Raw genomic sequence first — 26,322 nt, 5'->3', positions numbered from 1 at the left:
CTAAACTGGGGCTCTAAAAAGGCAGCAGTTGTGTATTATTAACTTCTGAATCCCCAGAGCCTAGCAGAATGCCACATCCTAAAATCCTTGCTCTATTATCACACCAGTCTTCATTTAGCCAATCCATACTCTTCAATTTATCACACCAGTCTTCATTTAACCAATTTATCACACCAGTCTTCATTTAACCAATCCATACTCTTCACTGCTCTACCATCTGAAATCTCATAATCCCACCATCCATAATGAACATCTTAGAACTGGAGAAATTACAGGTCATATTATCTGTACCAACGGGTGTGGTGTTTTACTTCTACATACAATTGCTCAGTAGAAAACACTGTAAAATAGTGGAAACGATGCATATTAGAAACTCAAGTTTTCTAAAGAGAAATAATGAGAAAGTAGTTAGACACAGGAATTTGGAATTCAGGACGAGACACAAATTTGGGAGTTTTTGACATAGAAGTGGCATTTTGAAACTATGCAACTCATGAATTAGATCACTAAGGGATTAAGTGTAGACAGAAGAATACAGGCACTCCAAGGTTAAGAGGTCAGAAGTGAAAAAGAACTTGCAAAGAACACTGAGAAGGGGCAACCAGTGACATACAGGAAAACCAGGAAATATGCTGAGAGCCACGTGAATAGTTATTCAAGGAGGAGAGAGTCATTAAGCTATGATAAATGCTATTGATAGATCAAGTTGGAAAGTAAGGTTCTATTTCTTTCACACAATAGCAAACCCTCCAAAACTGAAGAGAAAAACTGAAAGATATCACTTGGCATTCAATCACCAGTGTAACCAGAAGTTACACCAATGTTTTCTAATATAGATATTTCTTTCATTTCATTACACATATGCTATTCCAGATCATCGCATCTTCCTCATATCTTAACATCCACATGAAACAAGGTTTCAGTGAGCACAATTTTCCTGGGCAGCACTAATTTTAAACGAAAACCTCGTTATTTTACCAGCTGAGACTGACTGAAATAACCAGTGTCTCCCATTCAGCTGCCACGCTTTCCTTAGAAATGCAGGTTTGGCATAATTTAAAGGTCAAGATGGTTTAAAGAGCATTCAGTTTCCAAAAAAGAACGGACAAAAGTGTCAACATTCACGGAAGACTTCGAGAAAAAGTTAGACTGTGAACTCCAGGAAGGGAGGGGCTCATTTCCCACAAAGCTGGAGCTCAATATTTTTCACTTAACTTGAAAAAAGCTGTATCTTACTGCGGGGAGGTGGCGTGAACTTCAGGGCACTACGCCATCCAGAACACTGTTGCCCGAACACTATGCACGCAGAGAGGGACCGGCGAGCTCGCGGGCATCCGCGAAGATCAGCACCTGGGTCGATAAACGCAACGCGAGACGGCGCACAACCGCACACCGGACCCTAAGGTTGAAAGACCCTAGCCTCGGGCGGGGACTCACCTGCCTCCGGAGTGAAGATGTGCGGCCCCCGGCCGTCTCTGAGGGTGCGTCCCTGCAAACCCCTCACCGCGTCACTGGACACTACCGGGCCCCGGTGAAGAAGGACACGTGAAGACGCTGCGCGTTCGCTCGGTCGCCTAGGTTTCTGAGCTGCAGCGCCACGGATCCCTCAGGTACTCCTCAGCGGCCCGTGCGTGCGCGCGCTCTCCCACCTCGTCGCTTAGCAACCTGCGAAGCCGTCCAGTCTTCTCTACACTTCAATTCCTCCCGCCCCCGCAGACTGTGAATAGTTTTAAAAAAGATTTTGTTTCCGGGTCGAATCGGCTTTACGCAGCGGAAGGTCTCTTTACCTCCCACGTTTACCCTTGAGGGGAGGATAAAGTCTTAGCAGCTTACGGGAGAGCGCTGGAGCTAAGGGCTCTGTCTCTCCCCCCTCGAGTTACACACGCCTCCCCTTTCGCCAATTGTTAGGCGCCATCCGGCAGGTCCTTTTTTCCTAAGCCCAAATCCTCCGCTCGTCGCCGTCCTCCAATCACAGCGGCCCGCCCTCGGGAACTACTTTGCAATCGACGAAGAGCGCAAGGAGCAGGGCGTGAGAAGACCATCTGACCTCGGGAAGTGTAGTTCAACACTCGAAGGAAATGCATTGGAGATTGCGCCAGAATCAGGGCTGCTTAAACTACAGTTCCCAGAGGGCTCCGCAGCCGGGAGCCGAGCCTTTTCTTTCTAACATCACTCGCCTTTTCCGAGTCGGTTCCACGATAGAGGTGACCGGACTCCCTGAAGCTCATTTTGCAGGTGCAGAAAAGTGTCCGCGCAGTTCCCAGTCATGGTGAGTGTGGGCCTGTGCATGCTGCCCACCTCCGACCTTCGCGCCCGTGTGTGGAGTTTCTTGCGTTTTAAGGACTGTTGGGGGAAGGCTGTGCAAGGGATTGTCCTTCGCGCCCTTTGGAAAGCCCCGACTCATCTTCTGGGGGCTGTCGCAGGGACCCGGTAATTGGGAAGGGGTTGATTTACAGCTGGGGGTTTTTAGAAGGACTTTAGAGACATCTCTGTCCTTGGAGAGGCGCGATCTCAGTCCTTCTGCATGTTGGGGGTACAGAATACGAAGCTGCGGATTTTCTCCAAAGCACGGTATAGGGGTTTGAGAAGGACGATAAGGTTTGAAATGAGAGGGGGTGTTGGACCCTAAGCTCTTTTTCTCCTCTTAAGCCCACAGTGTTTTTAAGGGCTTTTGTCACAAAGCCCTTGAAAGCAGAAGGCCCTCACTGCAAAGGTAGTGCTTACCAGATGCTCGGGATTGCGATCTACGTTTTCGGGAGAAGTGTTTCCGCCATATCTAATTTCACGAAATGTTATTTAAAACCTGTTCATTGATCTCCTTTCGTCGTACCTGGACATGTTGCAGTTACGGTGCCCCTATGCAAATAATTAGTGCATTTTTTTTTACTGATCTGTGTGTTAGGAATTCTAGAACCACTACTTTTAAATGTTACACAATAAAACCATCGTGTCATGAAGCTTTGGATACCAAGATATGGATATCTTGTCTCTGCTGAAAGGGAGAAGGGAGGTTGGTGAGGGTACTGACGTAGGAATAATCAGCATGCTGTTTGAAGGTGACATTTGACATCAAACTGAGAGAAATTGCTTCAGTACTGTATTTGTAGTTGAAACTGTTTTTCCTCTGTTATTTCAAAATACTAAAATGAGTGGGGAATGTGGGAAAATATTTGAAGGAATTGGAACATTTCCAGAACCTGAAAAGACGTGTTTTCAGGGCAAGGGGATTACTTCTTCCACCTTCATAAGGGAGCCAGTGGGGACAGCTTCTAATTCTCAGTAAGTGTTAAACCTAGGTTTCCTACTTATTTTGTCAGATAACATAATTAGTCATTTAAATGATGGTTTCAGTGGTTTCTGACCTAGTAATCTTAGCAAGAAAGCAGAGGTACTTATTATCAGAGAACCTCAGACTTAATAATTTTAAAACTGGATGTAACCTTTTAAAAAAAAATCTTGACCATCTTAAAATTGAGTTTATTGAAACCGAAAAAGAATGTGATTTGCTCAAGGTCATACAACAGTTTGCCCCCAAGGATCTCGCATACTTTCCATTTTACCATATTGTATCATTCAGACACATATCAAGTCGTTCTGAAAATTTATTTTTAGTTGCTGAGGTTCTGGATGAAGATACAAGCTCATACTGCAAATACAAACTAAACTATGTATCAGCATTTATATTACTTGATGGTTTTACAATGAGAATATTGTAATTCTAGAATTGGAAGGGAATTTGGAAATTATTTCTTCTAATCTTAAAACATAACCTGGTGAGGTCAAATGATTTTCCCAAGGTCACAGAAAGCTCCTGGGCCCCCATTCTTGCTTTGTTTTTCTACACCGTATATCAAGCCAGGCCTCACCCCAGGAAGGTCACTCCAGCACCAAATAATGTCCATGAGGAAGAACCCTCCTGCCATTTTGCTGAAACTGATGGCAAATTCTCACATGACTCAGTCTCCTTGCCTCCTCAGGAGAGTGTGTGAACAATCACTGAGTTAGAAAAGAACCATCTTTTGTAAGCTATTAAAATCAGGTTTTTTTCAAGGAGTCAATTCTTTCCTTGTGTCCATAGGGAATGACAAGCAAGAATAAACTGTATGAAGGAATCTGAATACTGTTTGTCTTTTATATTACAGAAATATATATAAATGAGAAAGTAAAAAAGGAACACATGGGTCTTTCTGTAGAATAACAGAAGGAACACTTAAATTCAAGCTTTACAACTGAGACTTGAACACATGCCCACGACAGAGCCTGCATCTGCACGAAGGTCATTAGTGCCCTGCCAAGAGCAAAGACATTCCTTCCTTGGATCTTGGCAGACTGCCCAGATATCTAAGCAAAGAATAGTAACCTATCTTCACACTGTAACATTGTGAAAATGTCAGTGGGAATCTCCCACCCTCCTGCTTTTCTACTGCAACGTTGCAAAGAGCAGACAGAACCAAATAGGCACTTCTTTCCTGTTTCATCACCAGACATTTCAGACACTGGGCTTCATACTACTCTTAACAAGATGGAATCACCTACCTGTGAAAATAATTTGCTCAGTGATAGAGAAGAAGGAAACTGCTCAGGTGGAATTTGTGCCTTTTCATTAGTTGCCCACAACCCCTTCACTAGGGACTGTGGTACTTTGAACCCATTTTTTTAGTAGCTAAAATAAATGCCTAAAATTGACTATTCTTTTCTAACCATCTACCTGACTTTCTGGGAGGTTAAGCTTTACAGATAGTAATGTTTACTTTTCCCCTCATTGCTTATCCTAGCTTGCTTTCATTGAAGTAGCATGTGTTTATGCTTTTCTTAACTCTAACTTTCCTTCATTCAACAAATCCTTGCTGAATGCTATATGGGAGTGCAAATTTGAGTCAGAGGCAGACTGTTCTCCCGGAAGTTTCACAGTCTAGTGGAGAGTAACAGCCTCAGGCTACAAGAGTCCTTAGAGGAAAAACCTGAGACCTATAATTATAGTGCTTGCTACGTACTGTTCTTACTGCTTTGTATGTTCTTACTGCTTTGTATGTTCTTACTGCTTTGTATGTTAACTCTCTCAATCCTTATGACTACCTTATTTGTCAGGTAGCTGCTATTATTATCTCCATTTTACTATGGAGAAACAATACAGTAACTTGCCTAAGAACATACAGCTGAGTTGAGGAATCAGGATTTGAACCAGAAAGTGTGGCTCTAGAGGCCATCTCTTTAACTGTCACACTCTACTGCCTCTCTAGCCCCCTGTTTTAAAAAAATTGGCTTATCCTCTTGTTTCTTGCATACGGTTCACTAATGGAGTCTCTGGCCTAAAATAGTACAAGTTATGTAATAAAAGAAGACTTTCATTAGAACTACTGACATAAATAATTTGGTAACCATAGCTGGAACTATTGTCATTATTTCCAGCCTTCTCAATGCAAGTATATATGAATAAAACAATTTTTTAAAGCATGTTGGGTTTGCTTCCAAACAATTCTTCTACATTTCCAAGGTTTTGATAGTAATTTTACAAGCTCCAGCAAATATTTGAGATTTAGCAAATGTCTGAGCTCTAACTACATGCCAGGCATTGTTCTAGGCAGCTGGGATACAACAGTAAATAAAGTAGACAAAGCCCCTGTCCTTAAAGAGCTTGCATTCTAAAGAGGGAGGGGGAATCATTTCTTCCTCTATTTCTTTTTCCTCACCTGCTATACTTCAAGGAAAGAGGGGAAAATGACAGAATTTAAAACATGTAAAGACCATGTGATAGAAAATAAATATATACAATAACAGTGCTCTTTATAAACCTAAAGTCTATTTGGGAACATAAATATGTATTGTATTAAAATTGGATTATTGGGGGAATTATCGTATTTTGTATATTTAGAGATATTAAAGCATAAGGGGAAGTTGGTGAAGAGTATGGACAAGAGACCCAGAAGGTCAGGAAGAAACTCCATAGTTTTTTCCCTTTTTCTCCACTCTCACCCTGGTCACCTCTCTGAAGAAGAAACACATACATAGTCTGCTGTGTTCAGATGCATTTCTCTACAACAGTTGACACTTTCCTGAGACTGTTCTTCCTCTGAATTCTATGGGTACCAGATTGCTAAGTGCTGCTGACCTCCAGAGGTTAGGGTTTGAAGGTTAGAAGGAACCTTCAGGTCATAGTCTCCTATCCTAGAAGCATGACCCCTCTCTAAGAGGGAATTCTAAATATAAAGAAATCTAATCCTCTATCCCCAGTCACTTCAGCCACTTCTCTAGTGTGGGTAACTATAGAGGTGACACAGAGTGGAAGTACATTTACCCAGTATTGTCAGAGAAAGGAACAATTCCCTTGATTGAATTTTTCCATCTAATTAAACTTACCCATTAAGTTTCCAGGCATTTTTGTTCAGCTCTTTTTAATAGAAATATTTCTATCTTTTTAATTCTCTGAGCTTAATTTAACTTATTTTTAATGACTCAGGGTCATCACTTTGAATTAGTTATATATATTTTTTGTCCATATGTTCATATTTTATTCAGGGTCTATAAGATGACTTCCATCTATTATAACTAATATGTTCTTTGTACTTTTTCCCCTTCCTCTCCTTTAATATTAATTTTCCCTTAAAATCAGGTTGTTAACTGTTACCACACGTTGTTACTGTTATTTATTAATGCTAAAATTTTTTACAATCCAGATATTAACATTTTTTCATTTTTCTTTCTCCTTAAATAAATATAAGCTTATTTTTTCTTCCTCCAAGTAAAGTTGAATCACGATTAATAGTTTTATAAAAACTTTCTGGCTCCTTCTAAATGGAAATTTTTAACCGCTATTATTCCTCTTCCTGGTGTGAAGGATTCTTTTCAGCAGAAAGGAGTGGGGGATTTGCATAAGAGGATTTGTAAGGTTCTAGTGGCCGCCAGGGTTTGTATCCTCACATAATGCACATCAACATCGTTAGGCCTATTTTAGTGGTAAAATATCCTAAAAAAGATGGATAAGATTTTGTAAGTAAATCCAAGACAGCAGGGAGAGTTAAATAACACCACATAAATATGCAGCCAAAGGACACATGTTCCAGAAATTGCTTAGTTGCTTTGTGCATGCTGTGTTTACTGGGACAAGTCTGGGATAAACGTCTTCTACTAAGCCAGATGCGAAGAGTCTTTAAAATTTTACATTAGCTTTTAAAGTATGTGGTTGTCTTATTATAGAGAAAATTCTGAATATCTTTAGGGTAAAATAGCATTTTTTAATAAGGTGTTAATGGGTCTCTTTCATTACAGTCTGAACCAATCCGAGTCCTTGTGACTGGAGCAGCTGGTCAAATTGCTTATTCACTGCTATACAGTATTGGAAATGGATCTGTCTTCGGTAAAGACCAGGTAGGGGCAAGTGTCTGTAAATCTTAAGTAAAAGTAAGAACATTTTCAATGAAACCCTGTATTTAGTTGCAAAGAAATGTTTAAATGGTAAAGGAATGGATAATCCCAACGAATGTATTAGGCACATGGCTATAAGTGGAATCTGGTAACTTATTTATATGCACCTCTCTGGGCATTGAAAATGCTTTGCAAATTAGAACTATTCCTCCTACTGTTAAGTTGACTTGGTGCAGCCAGCAGGTATCATAATGACAGTAACTGTTAGGGAGAGTCACGTGGGAGAGAAAGTTGCTGAATCAGCACTTTCTTGTTCATAAATGGTCTTAAGACCCAAAAGAGCCGGACAGGCACATAGGCTTCCCAGTTTGAAGCAGGCACCCTCTATTCCAGCAGGTCTGATTAATGTACACTAAAATTCTTTCATACAGTATTCATTTATCCATTCTCTTCACCCATGGATATCAAGTTCTTCCTTCATGCCAGATACTGTGCTTAGCTCTCTGTGAACTGAAATTAGGTATACAGCCATCAACAACAAGAGCAAGGTGTGGCATGTCACTTCAACTTGATATTTCTTCCATGTACTCCTTTAAAATTCAGTAATGGTGATTCCTCTTACTGTGCTTAGCAAACCATTGCTGGTTTTATAGCATTCCTTTTTAAAGGACACCTGATGTTAGACACCTGACTTCCTAAAATAATTATGACTAATTAATGGGAATTATACACATATACACACCAATTAGCAAAAACTCTGTGAAAGGACTTTTTCTGTGACTAAGTGACATAACCTACACTGACAGATGCTGTCCTTGCTATTTATTTGGCAGCCTATCATTCTCGTGCTGTTGGATATTACTCCCATGATGGGTGTCCTGGATGGTGTCCTGATGGAGCTGCAAGACTGTGCCCTTCCCCTCCTGAAAGGTGAGTTGGGGAGTGGAGGAGCAAGGGATTTTATAGTATTTTACATCTTTAAAAAAACAGATTTTAGAGTTTTGTTAACGGGCCTCTCAGAAATTATTTCATAAAAAGTTTTTGTTGTTTGAACTACAACTACTTGTTAAGATATATACCAAGAATAAATAAGGGTAAAAGTGTGAAATAACCTGTATAAGATAAAAGATTATACTTTTTTCCCAACATGCCTATATGTAATTTATTTTACCAATTAAGTATAATATTGCACAAGGGTTATCCACCTGAGATTGTCCACACTGTGTTATTATTTAAATTCTATTTAAATAGTAATAGTAGTGTCCTGTAATGGAGAACTTTTTCAACTCTAAATGATGTTTTCCAGAACCATATGCTGCTTGGGGACTAGAAATTGGTTGGTCCCCATATATAGTCCCACTCCATCTGCCAGTTGTCAGGTTAAGATATAATATAAATCGTTCTAATCCTATACTACATGGTTTGAGAAAGCCTAAAGCCATGGTTTGAGAAAGACTTCTGCTAAGAGCCTTTGAGACTCAATGAACAAGTAACAAATGTAAGACAGAAATCCTAAATTTGGTTGAAAGGTCCATTAAAATATTAGGTCAGGTTGTAAACTAATTTGAATATTTTTCTTTAGCTATACCTTCATCATCTTTTTTGGGGGGAGGGAGGGTAAGGATTAATTAATAATACTCTCAAAGAGGATTGCACAAATCAAAAATGTAAACACGCCCAAGAGAAACAATGCTCAGAATTCATATATCTGTTCAATAAACATTTAGTAGAAGGGGTACTCTGCCATCTCAATCATTTGGTTGCTTAGTTATGTAAGAGAATGCATTACCCTGTCCAAGCTATTCTGCTGGCTCCCTTTCCTCACGCACTGTTTCCAAATCAACCTCCTCTGTTGCTTTTTCCATTTTTATTCCCTTCTCTACAGAGTTCTCTGCTCTCTCTAGTGGGCCCAGGTTACAGTTGGCTTGTCCTTGGTCAGCTATGAATATGATGGGAAGGGAAGGTTCAGCAGATAAGGGTGCATGGCTGGGAAGAAGATGGATATTTTTTCCCCAGCTGGTGCTCTTATGTATACCTATTTGGGGACTTACAGAAGCCTGACTGACACAAGTTCCTGGTCTAAAAATTTATCAGTGACAACACTGTATCCTGATTGTCTTAGTACCTTTGGGCTGCTATAACAAAAATACCATAGACTGAGTGGTTTATAAACAAAAGAAATTACTTCTTACAGTTCTGGAGGCTGGGAAGTCAGAAATCAAAGAGCCAATAGATTGGGTGTCTGGTGAGAGCCCAATTCCTGGTTCACAGACAGCCATCTTCTCACTGTGTCCTCACATGGCAAAAGGGGTGAGGGAGCTCTCTGAGGCCTCTTCTATAAGGGCACTAATCCCAATTCATGAGGGCTCCCCCTCATGACCTAATCACTTCCCAAAGGGCCTACTTCCTAATACTATCACACTGGGAATTAGGTTTCAACATATGAATTTTATATGGACACAAACATTCAGTCTATAGCACATGGCCTTTTTAATACAGTCACCAAAAGAAAGCCATGATATATAGCTGACGCTTCAACAACTCAGGGCTTAGTGGTGCCAATCTTCCCTGCAGTGGAAAACCCAAGTACAATTTATAGTTGGCCCTCTGTTCACGGATCCTCTGTATCCACAGGTTCAACCAACCTCAGATTGTACAATACTATGGTATTTACTGTGGGAAAAAAATCCACATATAACTGGTCCTGCACAGTTCAAACCTGTGTTATTCAAGGGTCAACTGTATGTTCTTCAATCAAAAAGCAGGTGGTGTATTGGACTGACACTGCAGCATAGTGGTTGAAATCTGGACCAATCTTGACTTATAGCCCCACTCCTTTTTGATAGGCAGCTAATTAATCTCTTTAAGCCTCATTGTCTTCATGTGTAAAGTGTTAAAATTTGACAAAAGAAATCTCTTAGTGTTATTCCTTGCAAAAACTTCTCAATAAGCATTGTTTTAATTGATTGATATCTTAGAATTAAAGTAATTATAACTTAAAAGTTAGGTGAATTAGTTTCTCTTTTGTGTTATCTGTGGTAATTAATGTGAATAATTAATGTTGCCTTGAAAGTTACCTTGCATCATTATAAAAGATAAAAGCTATAGAGTTTTGAAATTAAGATAATTATTGAAATAGGAAAAGCAAAACATATGTATTGACATTTCTGCTGATGTTATGGTTGTTGAATTAATATATTGCCTTTCTTTTTTTAGGCCCCTAAAACTTTGATCAATGTGATTTGTAAAAGTAAACATTTGCTACAAAGTGAAAGAGTTACTGGGTAGATTCAGTATGAAAAAGAAAACCTCAGACTTTGGCGTTTAAGTAGCTCTGCATATTTATTGCCATGTTCACAGATGTCATCGCAACAGATAAAGAAGAGATTGCCTTCAAAGACCTGGATGTGGCCATTCTTGTGGGCTCCATGCCAAGAAGGGATGGCATGGAGAGGAAAGATTTACTCAAAGCAAATGTGAAAATCTTCAAATGCCAGGGTGCAGCCTTGGACAAATATGCCAAGAAGTCAGTTAAGGTGACCAATGCAGTATTTTATTGGGTTTTTTATTATCAGCATTTGAAACTTCTGCTTTCAACATTTAAGTGAAAATGAAAGTATTTGCCTTTTTTTTTTTCCAGTTCTGTGCGATGGTCAGTAAATACAGATACAGAGTTTTGCTCCATTAGCCCTCCCTTTCTAGGTTTTGTTCATATAGTCGAAATCTGTATTCTGAGGGGCTCAAAAATATTCTGCCTATTACCATGACATGGAGATTTAATATTAGTTTGTAAACCTATAGAGAAGGCACAGAACTTTCTGGTGCCTTTTAGCTGTGTGGGACTATTTATTCAGACATTTGGATTTGTGTTTGTGATTGTGAAGGGAGATGGCTATAAGCTGTGTCTGTTCTTAGTCACAGGAGGTAGGGGCTTCTGAATGCTCACTTTTTCTCAAGTCCAGAGGAATTTCGATATGTTCGTCTCTTGAGGAGCTGAGTCAGTATGACTTCCTATTCTGTCTCTTTGTGTTCAACCTATTTATTTTGGTTTCTAAATTTGTGTTATTATTACAGTAAAGCCTCTTTTTACCAATTAAGTATCAGTTACCTAGAACTTAATTGTCATAGCAAAACGGCTTGCTAGTTAGAGATTTTTCTGTTTTGATACACTTCTTCCACCCAATTCTGAATTCAAAGAAAGGTAAAAGAAAATTTTATAAGGTTTTTTAATGTTGCCATTTATAATGTTCTATCTTTTATAATACTTCATAGACACCTGAATTTTCGCTTTCTGCAGACTTTATTTCAAATAGTTAACTTTTATTTTCTGTAGTCATTAACAGAAAATAATAGAAATGAGTGGGGTAGAAATCCCCATGTCTCTTAGTAAAAAAATTACAGGGTTGCTTGGAGTTGTAGTACTGCTTGCATAGTAATTGCCTCTTAGCCAAAAGTGTCTTTCTTGGGGGAAATATACACCGACAGTGGAGTAGTTAGGGATAGCGGAGTATCATATCTACAGCTTGCTCTCAAATAGGCCAAAAAAAAAGACTAAGGGCAGTGTGTGTGTGTGTATGTGTGTGTGTGTGTGTGTGCGCACGCGTTTGCACGTACACAGAAAGTGAAAGAGATAGGGCAAATTGGAGAATCTGGGTACAAGTAATGTGGGAGTTAGTCTTTGTAATATGCTTACAGCTTTTCTGTAAGTTTGATATAATTTCACAGTAAGTTTTTTTATCATTTTATTAAAGATTTTTAAGCCTTGTAAAACATGTTCATGTATACATTTTCCTATGCTGTATTGTAATTCACTGCATCCTATACCTACCCCCTCCAAAAAAAAAGAGAAAAGTCTGAAGTGCTTTCTCCTACAGATTGATTCAATGGGTGTGAAATGGTGGGACCTGGTATTTTAGCAACTAACCCAGTTAATTCTTAGGATTAGGCAAAACTGAGAAACACTTTTCATTCATAAGGGCAAATCATTGTCCTAAAGTAAACTTCTCAAGTAGAATTTCTTTCTTGGACTACTTTTATAAGGAAAACTTTTATGATTGAATAGAACTCTGAGATAGAGCCCTAGATTACTAGTTTTTTATGGCAACTAGATAAATGCTGTCTCTGTTTTGGCAGAAAACAAAATGACTTGTGTACATAACGGTGGTTTTAGTAAATGTTTTTAGTAGTCGCACCAAATACTAACAAGGGGGAAAAGTTATTAGAACAGAGGATAGAAAGCTACTAGAGACTAGAAACTGCAATAATAACTATACATATTTAGCTTACACAAACTTGGTACGAAGGCTATATGTTACATGTCAGTAATATTCTAAGTTGGTTTAGTTAATCAGTTATGGTCTGTAGCTCTGCTGTGCCTCGCCTACATCCTAGGTTATCGTGGTGGGAAACCCGGCCAATACCAACTGCCTGACTGCCTCCAAGTCGGCACCGTCCATCCCCAAGGAGAACTTCAGTTGCTTGACTCGTTTGGATCACAACCGAGCTAAAGCTCAGGTAAGAAAGATGCCTTTTCAAATCTTATGAATGTTCAACTTTAAACCCTTTTTCTCTCACTTTTAAAGTAGCTGAATCATAGTTTGTGCTTTTCTCTTGTTTTGTTTTAGTAGGAAGCTATTCCAATTTTTTAGGACATCTTTAAATCTATCTCTTAAAGCAGCTGAACTTTGTACTTAATTTTCTCAACTATATTTCATTTCCTAACTTTAATTACATATCATTGCTAATGTCCTCTTAGTACAGTGGTTAAAAATTAGTCATAAGCATAGATAATTCATATGACGGCACACAAATTATTTTTGTCAGATGTATAGGAGATTATAATAGAAAAACTTGAGCTTTGTGTATTATATGTGGTTCTGCTTTTTTCCCTACTGCTAAGCATTCGAGCTTGATTTTATATTTAATTTCATTTTCATTTTTATATCCTCATACTCTACATGTTTCCATAAAATTTCTTAGTTTTCACTACTTAGTAGCTAAATTTCAATTGTTATCCAGTTTCCTTATCCCTTGGAGCCTTAGATAAATATGCTAAGCAGTCAGTGACCAGGGTATTAACAATAGCTTTTTTTTAATTAGAGGCCATGCCACTCATCTGTGCTAGTTTCCTAGGCTTTCTCAGATCTAGACAATCCCAGTGCCCTTAGATGTCATGACAAAGTTCTAGTTCTTGGACATAACCTCTTTCCTTTTCCCTAGCGCCTTTCTGGCCATCCTCCTTATCCATAGCTCATCTGCTAGATAGATCTATGAATTTAGTTCTTTTTCTTCTAGAGAAGACAACATTATTGAGTTTCAAGAAAACTATTTTTACCAAATGATGGTGTGAGGTCTAAGTTGAAAAACTGTTACCAGATTCAGTGGGTCCATCACTTGGGGTGCATCGCCAATGAACATACCAAGTACTTTCAGTCAAAGCAGAAGTGTTTATTCCTTGTGACAAGTAAGGAAACAGGTAGATAGCTCTCAAAGCACTGTCTTTCCAAATAGCCAGATCAGGGACATTTTAAGCTAAGGGTACATGTATATTCATGAAAGGGTGAGTGTAATCTTCAATGTAAAGGTGGAGTTCTAGATGCACTTGTGCAGTACAACAACATGCTCAAACATACATGCCTTGCATGTTCAAAAATGGCAGAAATTCCAGCCCTTGGGGTGGAGATTTTAGCATTAAAATGAGGCAAAGGTCACCCTAGTTGACAAAATCCAGGTGCCTAGTTGAGTGAAATCACAGGGGTCAGCAAAGGCTCATTCCTTAGGCTCCAGTTAATCTGGTGCCTGAGTGCTTAAGGGGTTTTGGACACTGCAAAACAGCTCAAGAATGTGTATCAGGCTGATCTTTACCTTCCAAATAGGACAGAACAGGGAGTCTTTATAACTGATTTGTTATCTTTGCTGTGGTTACTTCTCATGCCTAATAACAGTTGTTTGTTCTTTCATTCTTTGTTCTTTCTAAAATCATTAATTACTGAGACCTATTCTTTGTTTCCACATTGAAGACCTAGGAGGTCATAGTTCACCTTTCTCCCAATCTCCTTAGAACAGAAGGGTTCTGAAATTCACACTCTATTTCTTAACCTAAGCTTGTCTAGTGCATGTTACAGTTTCTCTTATTGCCCAGTATTCTCCTCCTGCAAGACATGACATCCTCTAGTTTAACCCCATACCTTCCTTATTACTGTCTGGCTAACAAAACCACTGCTTTAAACTAAGAGCTTTCAGCTCTGGAGGGCCCAGTGAAGGAGAAAAGTATTTACATTTAAGTTTCTACACTAAGCTGAATGCTTTATATCTGACTTGTCATTTACTTCTCATAGTAGCCATATGAGATATCTGTTATTATTACTGTTTTACAGATAAGAAATGTGAAGCCCAGAAAGGTCAGGGAACCTGCTCAAAGTCACACAGCTAGTAAATGATGGAGTCAGTAAAAGGGTCTGCCTGACTCCAGACCCTCATGTGTGTTCTTACAAAATGGGATCAAGTGACCTAATCCATTCACTAGCTCTGTGACCCTGAGAAAGTATATTCAAGCTATAAAATGGGATAATAATTGAATCTACCTCAGATGGTAGTTATGTGAACTAACTGAGATAAGACCTATGTTAAGACCTTATCCTGGTGCCTGTCACATAGTAAAAACTCAGTAAAGGTTGGCTGCTCTAGTTATTATTGATAATGATGATGATGCTTAAGAGAGATATAACCAAGGTTTGAGAAGAGTCACACCTCAGAAATCTCTCAGTTAATTTAGAAGGTCTTTGGATAACAAGCTTAAATTGCAAATATTTCCTGAGAGGCTTTGGGCTGTGAGCTGTGTCTTTTTCCTTGTTATTTAGCCAGTGTCCAGGGGCTGGGAAGAAATGGGAGTTTGTTTGAATGCCTGGAGGCAGGAGATTGGGATACTGTAGAACAGTTATGAAGGAAAAGATGATCATCATAGTTGCTGCATCTGTGGACTCTGGATTACCAGATGGCAATTCACTTAGTTACAACAGGAAAAAAGAGGTAAAATGATGACACCGACAAATTTCCATTTTTGCTGTTTGACCTGAGGCCTTGGTGGAGGCAGGCATTGGAAAATTCTGCTTCCAGAAGTACAGCTAAATAATACTTTGTCCCAGTGCCTGCAGCAGTTTTCCTTGCGGGGTGAAAGTCTGAGTGAGGAAAGAAGGAGCCATCTCATCATACTTTGACTTTGGCACGTGTTCCAGCATGCCAGTCTGGTACAGTGAATGCTGTTAGAAGTTTCCTCCTCCTATAGAGGCTATTAATCCAATGAGAAAAGTAACAAACCCAAAGATTAATTTTTCTTACATGAATGGATACTAGTCTTACATAATTTATTTTGGAAATCAGAGCTCCTAGCTACCTAGTGACTGTTTTATCACCTGCAGAAATCCCCTGTGTATTTGCAGACCAGAGCTACGTATGTTGTCTGCTGACCAGGTAATTTGGCAATGAAACCAGTTTGGTGGTATCAGAGATAAGAAAATTACTAGAGCTGGAGAATGAATCAAAAACTGTTTAACAAATCTTTGTGACAGACGTGAAAGTGTCTGAAGGAGCAAAGAACTGCTAGCCTGGGTACATGGTAGTTTAGACTAGCTCTGACATGCATGGTATTCTCAGAAACTCTGGGTGCAAAGTACTGGCCTTTGCTATCCAGACAGAAGTGGACTAGCTCAGGAGATCTAAAGAATAAGAGGACGTGGCCAATAGGACACAAGAAGTAAGGGGAGCCTCCTGTAGGGAGGATAGGCCTGCAGGCAGTTTGTCCTCACCCTACTTTGGAGCAGCTGAAACTGACATTCAGCAGAGTTATGGTTTCTAAGTTTTTGATAATATACATCTTGGCTCACTTACCCCAGTATAAATATTCCTTTTTCTCAATGATGCCAGCTAAATATAAGTGAGGACAGTTCTTTGCAAGTCCTTTCAGGTCATGGCACACACAGAAAATGGTACTCATTGCACAGCACACCACTCTGCCACAACCACTAAGCAGATCAGTAGCTGGGTACCCCAGAAACCAACCATCCAAATAATTTGTGAAGACTGATATGGTAGTTAATAGTCCTAATACTTGCAGAGCTCTAAATGAAGCAGGGTTTAGATCAGAAGTGATTTTAAATGTCAGGAACAAAGAATTTTAAGTTATTTTTTAAATCTATTTGAGGACTTAAGAAATGAGTCTCGACTTATTTTAAGGGTCAGTGAAAGTAAGCACAACTTGCTTCTTACTTGACTGAATAAATTACCGTGAAGATGAGTCAAGGCATTGCAAACATTTTAGGTAATGGCTTTTTTAATCTTCATTCCTTTTGGTTGGTTGGTTGTCATTTTATTTTTTACTCTTTAATTTGGAATAATTATAGACTCAGAAGAAGTTGCAGAAATAGTACAGAGAATCCCATGTACCCATCACCCACTTCCCCCAGTGGTGACATCTTACATAACTATAGAGAATTATGAAAACTAGGAAATTGACTAAACTACACACAACACTGTTAACTAGCTTTACTCAGATTTCTGCAGTTTTTGTGTCTTTATGGGTGATCCTATGACATTTAATCATATATATAGATTACTATAACCACCATAGTTTCAAGAAACAGAACTGTACCATCACCCACAAAAGAAGTCCTATTCATGTTGCCTCTTTATAGTTACACACTCCCTCTCCTTTCCTAAACTCTGACAACCATTTGTCTGTTCTCCAACGCTGTACTTTGGTCATTTCGAGAATGTTTTAAAAATAGAATTGTGCAGTAAGTAACCTTTTGACACTGTGGGTTTTTTTTTTTTCCACTGAGTTTAATGCCTTTAATATCCATCCAAGTTGTTACATGTATCAGTAGTTCATTCCTTTTTATTGTTATTCCATTTATTTATTTAATTGTATGAATGTACCACAGTTGGTGTTGGAGGACAGAGGGAACAAAAAGTGCCCACCAAACTGAGAAGGTATTTTTGAGACCTTAAAATGAGGCAGGCAGCTCCATATAACCAATGGATCAGTTTATTATAGGGTGACTTACTCATAGGGTGGGATCAGGATCAGGTGGACAGTGATCCAGAAGCATTTGCAGCTGCACTTCATACTGCAGAGGGACCACGGGGACAATTCTATAGGGTATGGGGGTAGGTGCTTTGAAACAGGACATGCATTTCTAAGTTAAGATTTATGAATGGATAACTAGCCTCGTGGGCGCCAGGAATATGTCAAGAAAGGTTTTCATCATTGTTTGGGGACCAGCAGAGCATAGAGGCTACCTGGTCCTAATGTTTATTGAACAGTATCTATTAACTACAAAGCCCTTGATGTGATTCACTTCACAGGTCAGTTTTAAAGGATAGAAGAAACTGTAAGGGCCCGAGATGGCGTCAGTTATGCTAATAGTCATACTTTGTTTAACCATTCTTGAAGGACTTTTGAGCTGTTTCCAGTTTGGGGCTGTTGGTATCCTTGTTTTTAAATTTCTTTAAAATATCAGAGTGTATTCCCTTTGCTGTATGGTGAATACACAACCAGAGCTTTGATGCAGTGCTGCTGTTATTTATGTGTGCAAAAGCTGTGGATTCTGGTACAACTATTTTTTTCTCTCATTCTTACTTTAACATAAAGGAAAGAAAAGTCACTCACGATGTCACCCTAATACATCAGCTTTTTAAAATTTTTTTCCAAAACCTTCTCTTCTAGATAATTATAAATTCTGCTATCTAATTAGGAACAAATTACAGGCATACATTAGAGATATTGTGGGCTTGGTTCCAGACTACTGCAATAAAGCAAATATCAGAATAAAGCAAGTCAATGAATTTTTTGGTTTCCCAGTGCATACAAAAGTTGTATTTGTACTGTAGTCTATTAAGTATGCAATAGCATTATGTCTAAAAAATATATACATACCTTAATTTTAAAAGGCTTTATTGCTGAAAGAAAAACAAATGCTAACCATCATCTGAGCCTTCAGCAAGTCCTAATCTTTTTGCTGACGGGGCGGGGGGGCGGACTTGCCTCCATGGTGATGCTGTTGACTGATCAGGATGGTGGTTGCTGAAGGCTGGGGTGCCTGTGGCAATTTCTTAAAATAAGACCACAGTGAAGTTCACCATATTGATTGACTCTTCCTTTCACAAATGATTTCTCTGTAGCATACAATGCTGTGTGATAGCATCTTACCCAGAGTAGAACTAATTTCAAAATTGGGAGTTAAACCTCTCAAACCCTGCCACTGCTTTATCAACTAAGTTTATATACTATTCTAAATCCTTTCTTGTCATTTCAACAATCTTCACGGCATCTTCACTGGGAGCAGTTTCCATCTCAAGAAACTACTTTCTTCACTCATCGTAAGAAGCAACTCCTCACGCATTAAAGTTTTATCATGAGATTGCAGCAATTCAGTCCCATATTCAAGCTCCGCTTCTAGTTCTAGCTCTCTTGCTATTTCCACCATATCTGCAGTTACTTCTTCCAATGAATGTTGGCAGTTTGCCCTCTTCCCAGGAATCACAGATGTTCTTAATGGCATCTCAAATGATGAATCCTTTCCAGAAGGTTTTCAATTGACTTTGCCCAGATCCATAAGAGGAATCACTATCTCCGGAAGCTATAGCTTTATGCAATGTACTTCTTAAATCATAAGACTTGAAAGTCAAAATGAGTCCTTGGTCCATGGGCTGAAGAATGGATGTGTTAGCAGGCACATTATCCACCAGAGCTCTTGGTGACCAGGTGCATGGTCAATAAGCAGTAATATTTTGAAGGGAATCTTTGTTTCTCAGCACTGGGTTTCAACAGTGAATATTTCAACAGGTTTAAAATATTCAGCAAACCACGTTGTCAACAGATACGGTGTCCTCCAGGGTTTGTTGTGCCATTGATGGAACTCAGGCAGAGTAGATTTAGCAGAATTCTTAATGACGCTAGAATTCTCACAATGGTAAGTGAGCCTTGGCTTCAGCTAAAAGTCACCAGCTGCATTAGCTCCTAACAAGAGTCAGCCTGTCCTTTGAAGTCTTGAAGCCTTGAAGCCAGGCATTGACTTCTCCCCCATAGCTCTGAAGATCCTAGATGACATCTTCTTCCAACAGAAGGCTGTTCATCTACATTGAAAATCTGTTACTTGGTGTAGCCACCTTCATTCATTAGCTTAGCTAGATCTTCTGCATAACTTGCTGCAGCCTCTGTATCAGCACTTGCTGCTTCACCTTGCACTTTGATGTTGTGAAGACAGTATCTCTCCTTAAACCTCATGAACCAACCTCTGCTGGCTTCAAACTTTTCTTCTGTAGCTTCCTCACCTCTCTCAACCTTCACAGAATTGAAGGGAGTTAGAGTCTTGCTCTGGATTAGGCTTTGGCTTAAGGGAATGTTGTGGCTGGTTTGATCATTGTGGCTGGTTTGATCGTCTATCCGGACCATTAAAACTTTCTCCATATCAGCAATAAGGCTGTTCCTTTCTTATCATTCGTGTGTTCACTGGAGTAACACTTTTTATTTCTTTTAAGAACTTTTCCTTTGCATTCACAACTTGGCTGTTTGGCCTAGCTTTCAGCTTATCTTGCTTTCAGCCTTCCTCACAAAACTTAATTATTTCTAGCTTTTGATTTAAAGTGAGGGATGTGCAACTCTTCCATTCATTTGAAGACTTAGAGGCCACTGTAGGGTTATTAATTGGCATAAATTTAGTATTGTTTGTGTCTCAGGGAGTAGGGAGACCCAAAGGAGAGGGAGAAAGAAAGGGGAATAGCTAGACGGTGGAGCAGTCAGAACACACACAACGTTTATTGATAAGTTCACTGTTATATGTGAGCAGGGTTCATGGCACCCCAAAACAATTACAATAGTAACATCAAGGGTCATTGATCACAGATCACCATAACAAATATAATAATAATGAAAAAGTTTGAAATACTGTGAAAATTACCAAAATGTGACACAGAGACATGAAGTGAGCAAATGCTGTTGGAAAAGTGGTGCTGGTAGACTTGCTCAACACAAGGTTGCCACAAACCTTCAATTTGCAAAAACACAGTATCTGTGAAGTGCAATAAAGTGAAGCACAATAAGAGGAGGTATGCCTGTATACATCCAACTAACCATAATTTCTTTTCCTCACATTACCTTATCAAGTGATTAACAAAGTAAGCAAGCTGATTTTATTTAGATCTTTCAAAACATAACTTTAACCCTTTCTGGTACCACTGTACTATACAACATAATTGATGTTCATGTGACTACAAGGCATGCAGGATCCTGAAGTGCTTTCTGAACCTACAGCTAGAGATTGTTACTTCTGTTACAATTTTAGTATTATATATATTTTGTATTTAAACCTTTTTTTTTTTTTTTTTGCGGTACGCGGGCCTCTCACTGTTATGGCCTCTCCCGTTGCGGAGCACAGGCTCCGGACGCGCAGGCTCAGCGGCCATGGCTCACGGGCCCAGCCGCTCTGTGGCATGTGGGATCTTCCCGGACCAGGGCACGAACCCGTGTCCCCTGCATCAGCAGGCGGACTCAACCACTGCGCCACCAGGGAAGCCCCAAAGGCTTTTTATCTTAAGGACGTTTGTCAAACGGGTCACAATTTGAAATTTAAAAAAAAATTTGTCAGAGTAATATATTTGTTTTCTGTTGAACTAGATTGCTCTTAAACTTGGTGTGATTTCTGATGATGTAAAGAATGTCATCATCTGGGGAAACCATTCCTCAACTCAGTATCCAGATGTCAACCATGCCAAGGTGAAACTGCAAGGAAAGGAAGTTGGTGTTTATGAAGCTCTGAAAGATGACAGCTGGCTCAAGGGAGAATTCATCACGGTGAGAAAAATCCGGGGGCTCTCTTCACAGCCAAGCTTCAAGAACTCTTGAGAGACACACCACATTACTGACCTGAGTGTGTCTCCAAGGGGTGGTGGGAGGAAACTCAAGGACAGCAGGCGTTTGATGAGTGCATATTTTCTTTGGGGGTCATACTAAGGCAGTCATAATCCAATCTGATCTATTGTGTAGCAGTCAAGATTGATTGTTAAAGTGGGAAAAACTAGATACCCTCTAGTCATCCAGCTATCTTATAGAGATCTGTTTCTTTGTATGAATTGTGGTAAAACTTTCTGTGCAGGTATATAGTTTTCACTTTTCAGGAAGACTGGTGCTTCTAAGTGAAGTAGGTTAGTAAGGTCAACATGGAGTAGTTGAGTGATTTTGGAGGGGACACATTAAGCTATGGTTTCAGCCTTTCACCCCAGGAATAACACTGCTGTCTCTGCCTGCCCTACCCAGACTGTGCAGCAGCGCGGTGCTGCTGTCATCAAGGCTCGAAAACTGTCCAGTGCAATGTCTGCTGCGAAAGCCATCTGTGACCACGTCAGAGACATCTGGTTTGGAACCCCAGAGGTGAGAACTCAATGAACTGCACAGGCCACTCTTTTATTTTCGTCCTTTAATGCTATAATGTAAAAAAAAAAACATAGCCTTGCAGTCAGGCCAGTTAGGTTCATATTCCACCTCAGCTGCTGACTAGCTGAGTAACCTTGGGAAAGTTGCATAACCTTTCTGAGCTGTTTTATCATCTTTTACATGGCATCTAACTCACAGCATTGTAAGGGTAATGAGATGAAATATGGAAAGCACCTAGCACACATGTTAGAGGTGACTTTTTTCCTTCTTAAAACCTATATTGGGCCTAAAACTTTTAGAGGAAAACATAGGCAGAACACTCTGTGACATAAATCACAGCAAGATCCTTTTTGACCTACCTCCTAGAGAAATGGAAATAAAAACAAAAATAAACAAATTAAAAAATTTTTTGCACAGCAAAGGAAACCATAAACAAGACGGAAAGACAACCCTCAGAATGGGAGAAAATATTTGCAAAAGAAGCAACTAACAAAGGATTAACCTCCAAAATATACAAGCAGCTCATGCAGCTCAATATCAAAAAAAACAAACAACCCAACCCAAAAATGGGCAGATGACCTAACTAGACATTTCTCCAGAGAAGATATACAGATTGCCAACAAACATATGAAAGAATGCTCAACCTCACTAATCATTAGAGAAATGCAAATCAAAACTACAATGAAATATCACCTCACACCAGTCAGAATGGCCATCATCAAAAAACTACAAACAATAAATGCTGGAAAGGGTGTGGAGAAAAGGGAACCCTCTTGCACTGTTGGTGGGAAAGTAAATTGATACAGCCACTATGGAGAACAGTATGGAGGTTCCTTAAAAAACTAAAAATAGAACTACCATACGATCCAGCAATCCCACTATTGGGCATATACCCTGAGAAAACCATAATTTAAAAAGAGGCATGTATCACAATGTTCATCGCAGCTCTATTTACAATAGCTAGGACATGGAAGCAACCTAAGTGTCCATCAACGGATGAATGGATAAAGAAGATGTAGCACATATATACAATGGAATATTACTCAGCCATAAAAAGAAACAAAATTGAATTAATTGTAGTGAGGTGGATGGACCTAGAGTCTGTCATACAGAGTGAAGTAAGTCAGAAAGAGAAAAACAAATACCATATGCTAACACATATGTATGGAATCTAAAAAAAAAAATGGTTCTGAAGAACCTAGGGGCAGGACAGGAATAAAGATGCAGACATAGAGAATGGACTTGAGGACACGGGGAGGGGGAAGCATAAGTTGGGATGAACTGAGAGAGTAACACTGACATATATACACTACCAAATGTAAAATAGATAGCTAGTGGGAAGCAGAATCCCTTAGCACCATGAGAATGTAAAACATTGTTATTTGTTATTTTCAGGGAGAGTTTGTTTCCATGGGCATCATCTCTGATGGTAACTCCTACGGTATTCCTGATGATCTGCTTTACTCATTCCCTGTTACAATCAAGGTAAGGTATTTTGGCTTATTTTCCTCTGTCCTCTACTGGGAAAGCAGTTGTGTGTTTTTATTAATAATGGTATAATTTAGTCTAGAAAGTTGTTCCTTAATTAGACATTTTATTCAGCTTTAAAATCATGTGAAGCACAACTTCAGGTCACTGAAATGTTGAAATTAATCTGGAAGGCAAGTTGCAACTCTCCCCACTAGACACATTTTGTTATTATGCTTCTAATATTGGATATCTACAAATATTCTATTACTTCTAAATGAAGCAATGGTTCTAAGTATTGTTGCTCTGTATTATAACTATACTGAAGTCAGTCTTTTTTATGTTTGCTGATTAAAGCCTCGTTTAAAGATTTTTTTCTAGATTCAATGAGTTTCAGATTCAAGTGTTGTTTTCATCAGAATTATCTGTTAAGATCTGGATTTTGATTTGCTTCTTTAGAATCACACTTTAAAACATACTTCTCTAGATTAAGTTCAAACTAAGTTGTTGCTTGCTGGAACATCAATTCTAGTTTAATGATAAATCTCTTGGGATTTCCCTGGTGCTTCATTAATGGGTTAAGACATCACCTTCCAGTGCAGGGGGTGTGGGTTGGATCCCTGCTCGGGGAGCTAAGATCCCACATGCCTCACGACCATAAAACCAAAGCATAAAATAGAAGCAATATTGTAACAAATTCAATAAAGACTTTAAAAGTGGTCCACATCAAAAAAATCTTAAAAAAAAATTATAAATCTCTTATTTGAAATTATTTTCAAACAGGATAAGACCTGGAAGGTTGTTGAAGGTCTCCCTATTAATGATTTCTCGCGTGAGAAGATGGATCTTACTGCAAAGGAACTGGCAGAAGAAAAAGAAACTGCGTTTGAATTTCTTGCCTCTGCCTGACTAGACAATCGTTTCCGTGTTACTAAGTGTCCCAAAGCTGAAGAATCTAAATGTCGTCTTTGACTCTAGCACCAAATAAAATAATGCTATACTTAAATTACTTGTGGAAAAACAACACTTTAAAGATTGTGTGCTTCCTGGTACAGATTTGTGACAGTTCATCATCATGCTGTTAGTGCTGCATTCTAAAATAAACATATATTCAAATGAAGATGATTCAGACTCTAATTTCTAGATAATATTTTGTTTCTATTCAGAAAACAACCTTGCATATTTCCCAGCTTGCCTAAGGGGTTATGATTTTAAAAAAAAAACACAGAGAAAGTAAAGATAGAAAAGATAGAAAATGTTACAAGGTAAAATATAATTCTCTCATATTTAAATAGGAGAGGAAAATCCACCTCGTGAATCAATCTACTCCAGAATATAATTTTAAACATTACCTACATTAGGCAATTAAACACATCATATACTTTAAATCTTAATTTATGCTTTGTGGATAATTTGCTTTTAACATTAGCTGTTAAATAGGCTGCAGATAATACTCTGTTAACAGTTTAATGCCATTGATGATATTAGAACCATCATTTTCATGACAGAAGAGAAAGGTAGTTAGTCTTCCCTTGAGGTATTCCTCTATAGCAGACAAGGATTCATTTACACTCCATAACTGGTAAATGCCACTGAAATTTATGCTAGTAGGAATATTCTTAATCTAAGTGTATTACTGGAAACATGCTGTTGTTCGAGAAAACTAGCCTTTTATTTCCAAAAATCCATGAGGATGGGAGACATCTATCTTTTCATCCTTGTCGTTAACTCTGTACATAAAAGATACTCAATATCATAAATCTCTCAGGGCCTAATACAGTGTTCATGGGTGCCCAAATATGTGGCTAGGTTTGTTATTTAAAATCACCTATATTGGGGCTTCCCTGGTGGTGCAGTGGTTAAGAATCCACCTGCCAATGCAGGGGACACAGCTTCATTCCTGGTTCGGGAAGATCCCACATGCTGCAGAGCAAGTAAGCCTATGCACCACAACTACTGAGCCTGTGCTCTAGCGCCTGCAAGCCACAGCTACTGAGCCCACGTGCCACAACTACTGAAGCCCGCACACCTAGAGCTCATGCTCCGCAACAAGAGAAGCCACCGCGATGAGAAGCCCGCACACCACAACGAAGAGTAGCCCCTGCTCGCCACAACTAGAGAAAGCCTGTGTGCAGGAACGAAGACCCAATGCAGCCAAAAATAAATAAATAAATAAATGTATTTATTTAAAAAAAGTTACCTATATCATGATCTCAATATTTCATATGTAGAAAAGAAAAAAGCGAGAGAAAAATGCTTTTAGAATTGTTATTAGATATATAAAAGTTTTCACATAGAATTTTTATAAATTTATACAAGGAAAGTACGAATGTGGCAAACACACCCTTCCGTACTCTGCATGTGACACTGGGATTGGGTCTCTGCAAACATTTCTTTACCAGCTGCTCCTTGTTAAAATCTGACCATAAAGGGTACTAGAGGGAGACTAGAAGGCTGAGGAAGAAGGAAAGACATGCTCCTGCTCCTCCATGTTGTCTTTCTCTAGCATTACCTTCTCTTGACTTTATAGAGAAGCCAGAAAAGAACAACACAAATGAGTCAAACGTATCTTTAAAACAGCAGTTAAGTGGAAGCACAAAGACAAAATTATTTCATGTGGAATTAAAAAGAAAATGTTACATGAAGTGTGTGAGTATAAAAGTTATAAGAGCTAGGAGACACAACTGGAAGATACGGTATAAAGAAAATTAAATTTATTCAATAATGTGTTCACCTCTTTTATCGTCCATATTTTTAAAATTCATTTATTTATTTATTTTTGGCTGCATTGGGTCTTCGTTGTGCGTGGGCTTTCTCTAGTTGCGGCGAGTGGGGGCTACTCTTGATTGTGCGCGGGCTTCTCATTGCGGTGGCTTCTTTTGTTGCAGAGTGCAGGCTCTAGGCGCGTGGGCTCAGTAGCTGTGGCTCACGGGCTCTAGCACACAGGCCAGTAGTTGTGGCGCACGGGCTTAGTTGTTCCGCAGCATGTGGGATCTTCCCAGACCAGGGCTCAAACCCATGTCCCCTGCATCAGCAGGCGGACTCTCAACCACTGTGCCACCAGG

The 26,322-nt window shown here is 39.2% G+C and overlaps 2 protein-coding genes across 4 annotated transcripts in view; one reads left to right on the top strand and one right to left on the bottom strand.

The window, feature by feature from the left end:
• The window catches only part of WDPCP (WD repeat containing planar cell polarity effector), a 611,687-nt gene that overhangs the window by 394,248 nt on the left and 191,117 nt on the right, over positions 1 to 26,322 (bottom strand). The window contains exon 1 of one of the 3 annotated variants that reach the window (XM_089922333.1): positions 1,438 to 2,687. The exons of 1 other annotated variant lie outside the window; for it this stretch is intronic. The gene's annotated coding sequence lies outside the window, so the exon portion shown is untranslated. Of the gene's footprint in view, positions 1 to 1,437; positions 2,688 to 26,322 lie in introns of those variants that run through there. One more of the 3 variants, XM_089922336.1, reaches the window with a different exon arrangement.
• On the top strand, positions 2,140 to 24,377 carry MDH1 (malate dehydrogenase 1). The gene is made up of 9 exons (XM_022597327.2): positions 2,140 to 2,269; positions 7,267 to 7,365; positions 8,196 to 8,292; positions 10,723 to 10,898; positions 12,754 to 12,876; positions 21,035 to 21,211; positions 21,674 to 21,787; positions 23,186 to 23,275; positions 24,041 to 24,377. Exons 1-9 carry the CDS (start codon positions 2,267 to 2,269, stop codon positions 24,164 to 24,166), a joined length of 1,005 nt encoding a protein of 334 aa, XP_022453035.1. The 5' UTR covers positions 2,140 to 2,266; the 3' UTR covers positions 24,167 to 24,377.

The sequence above is a fragment of the Delphinapterus leucas genome, chromosome 13, assembly GCF_059928025.1.
Source record: "Delphinapterus leucas isolate spDelLeu-1000000601 "Yukka" chromosome 13, BTC_Dleu_Yukka2, whole genome shotgun sequence".
In the NCBI taxonomy this organism is placed as follows: Eukaryota; Metazoa; Chordata; class Mammalia; order Artiodactyla; family Monodontidae; genus Delphinapterus; species Delphinapterus leucas.
The sequence above is the reverse complement of the archived record's forward strand: the minus strand, read 5'-3'. Positions and strand labels throughout refer to the sequence as shown.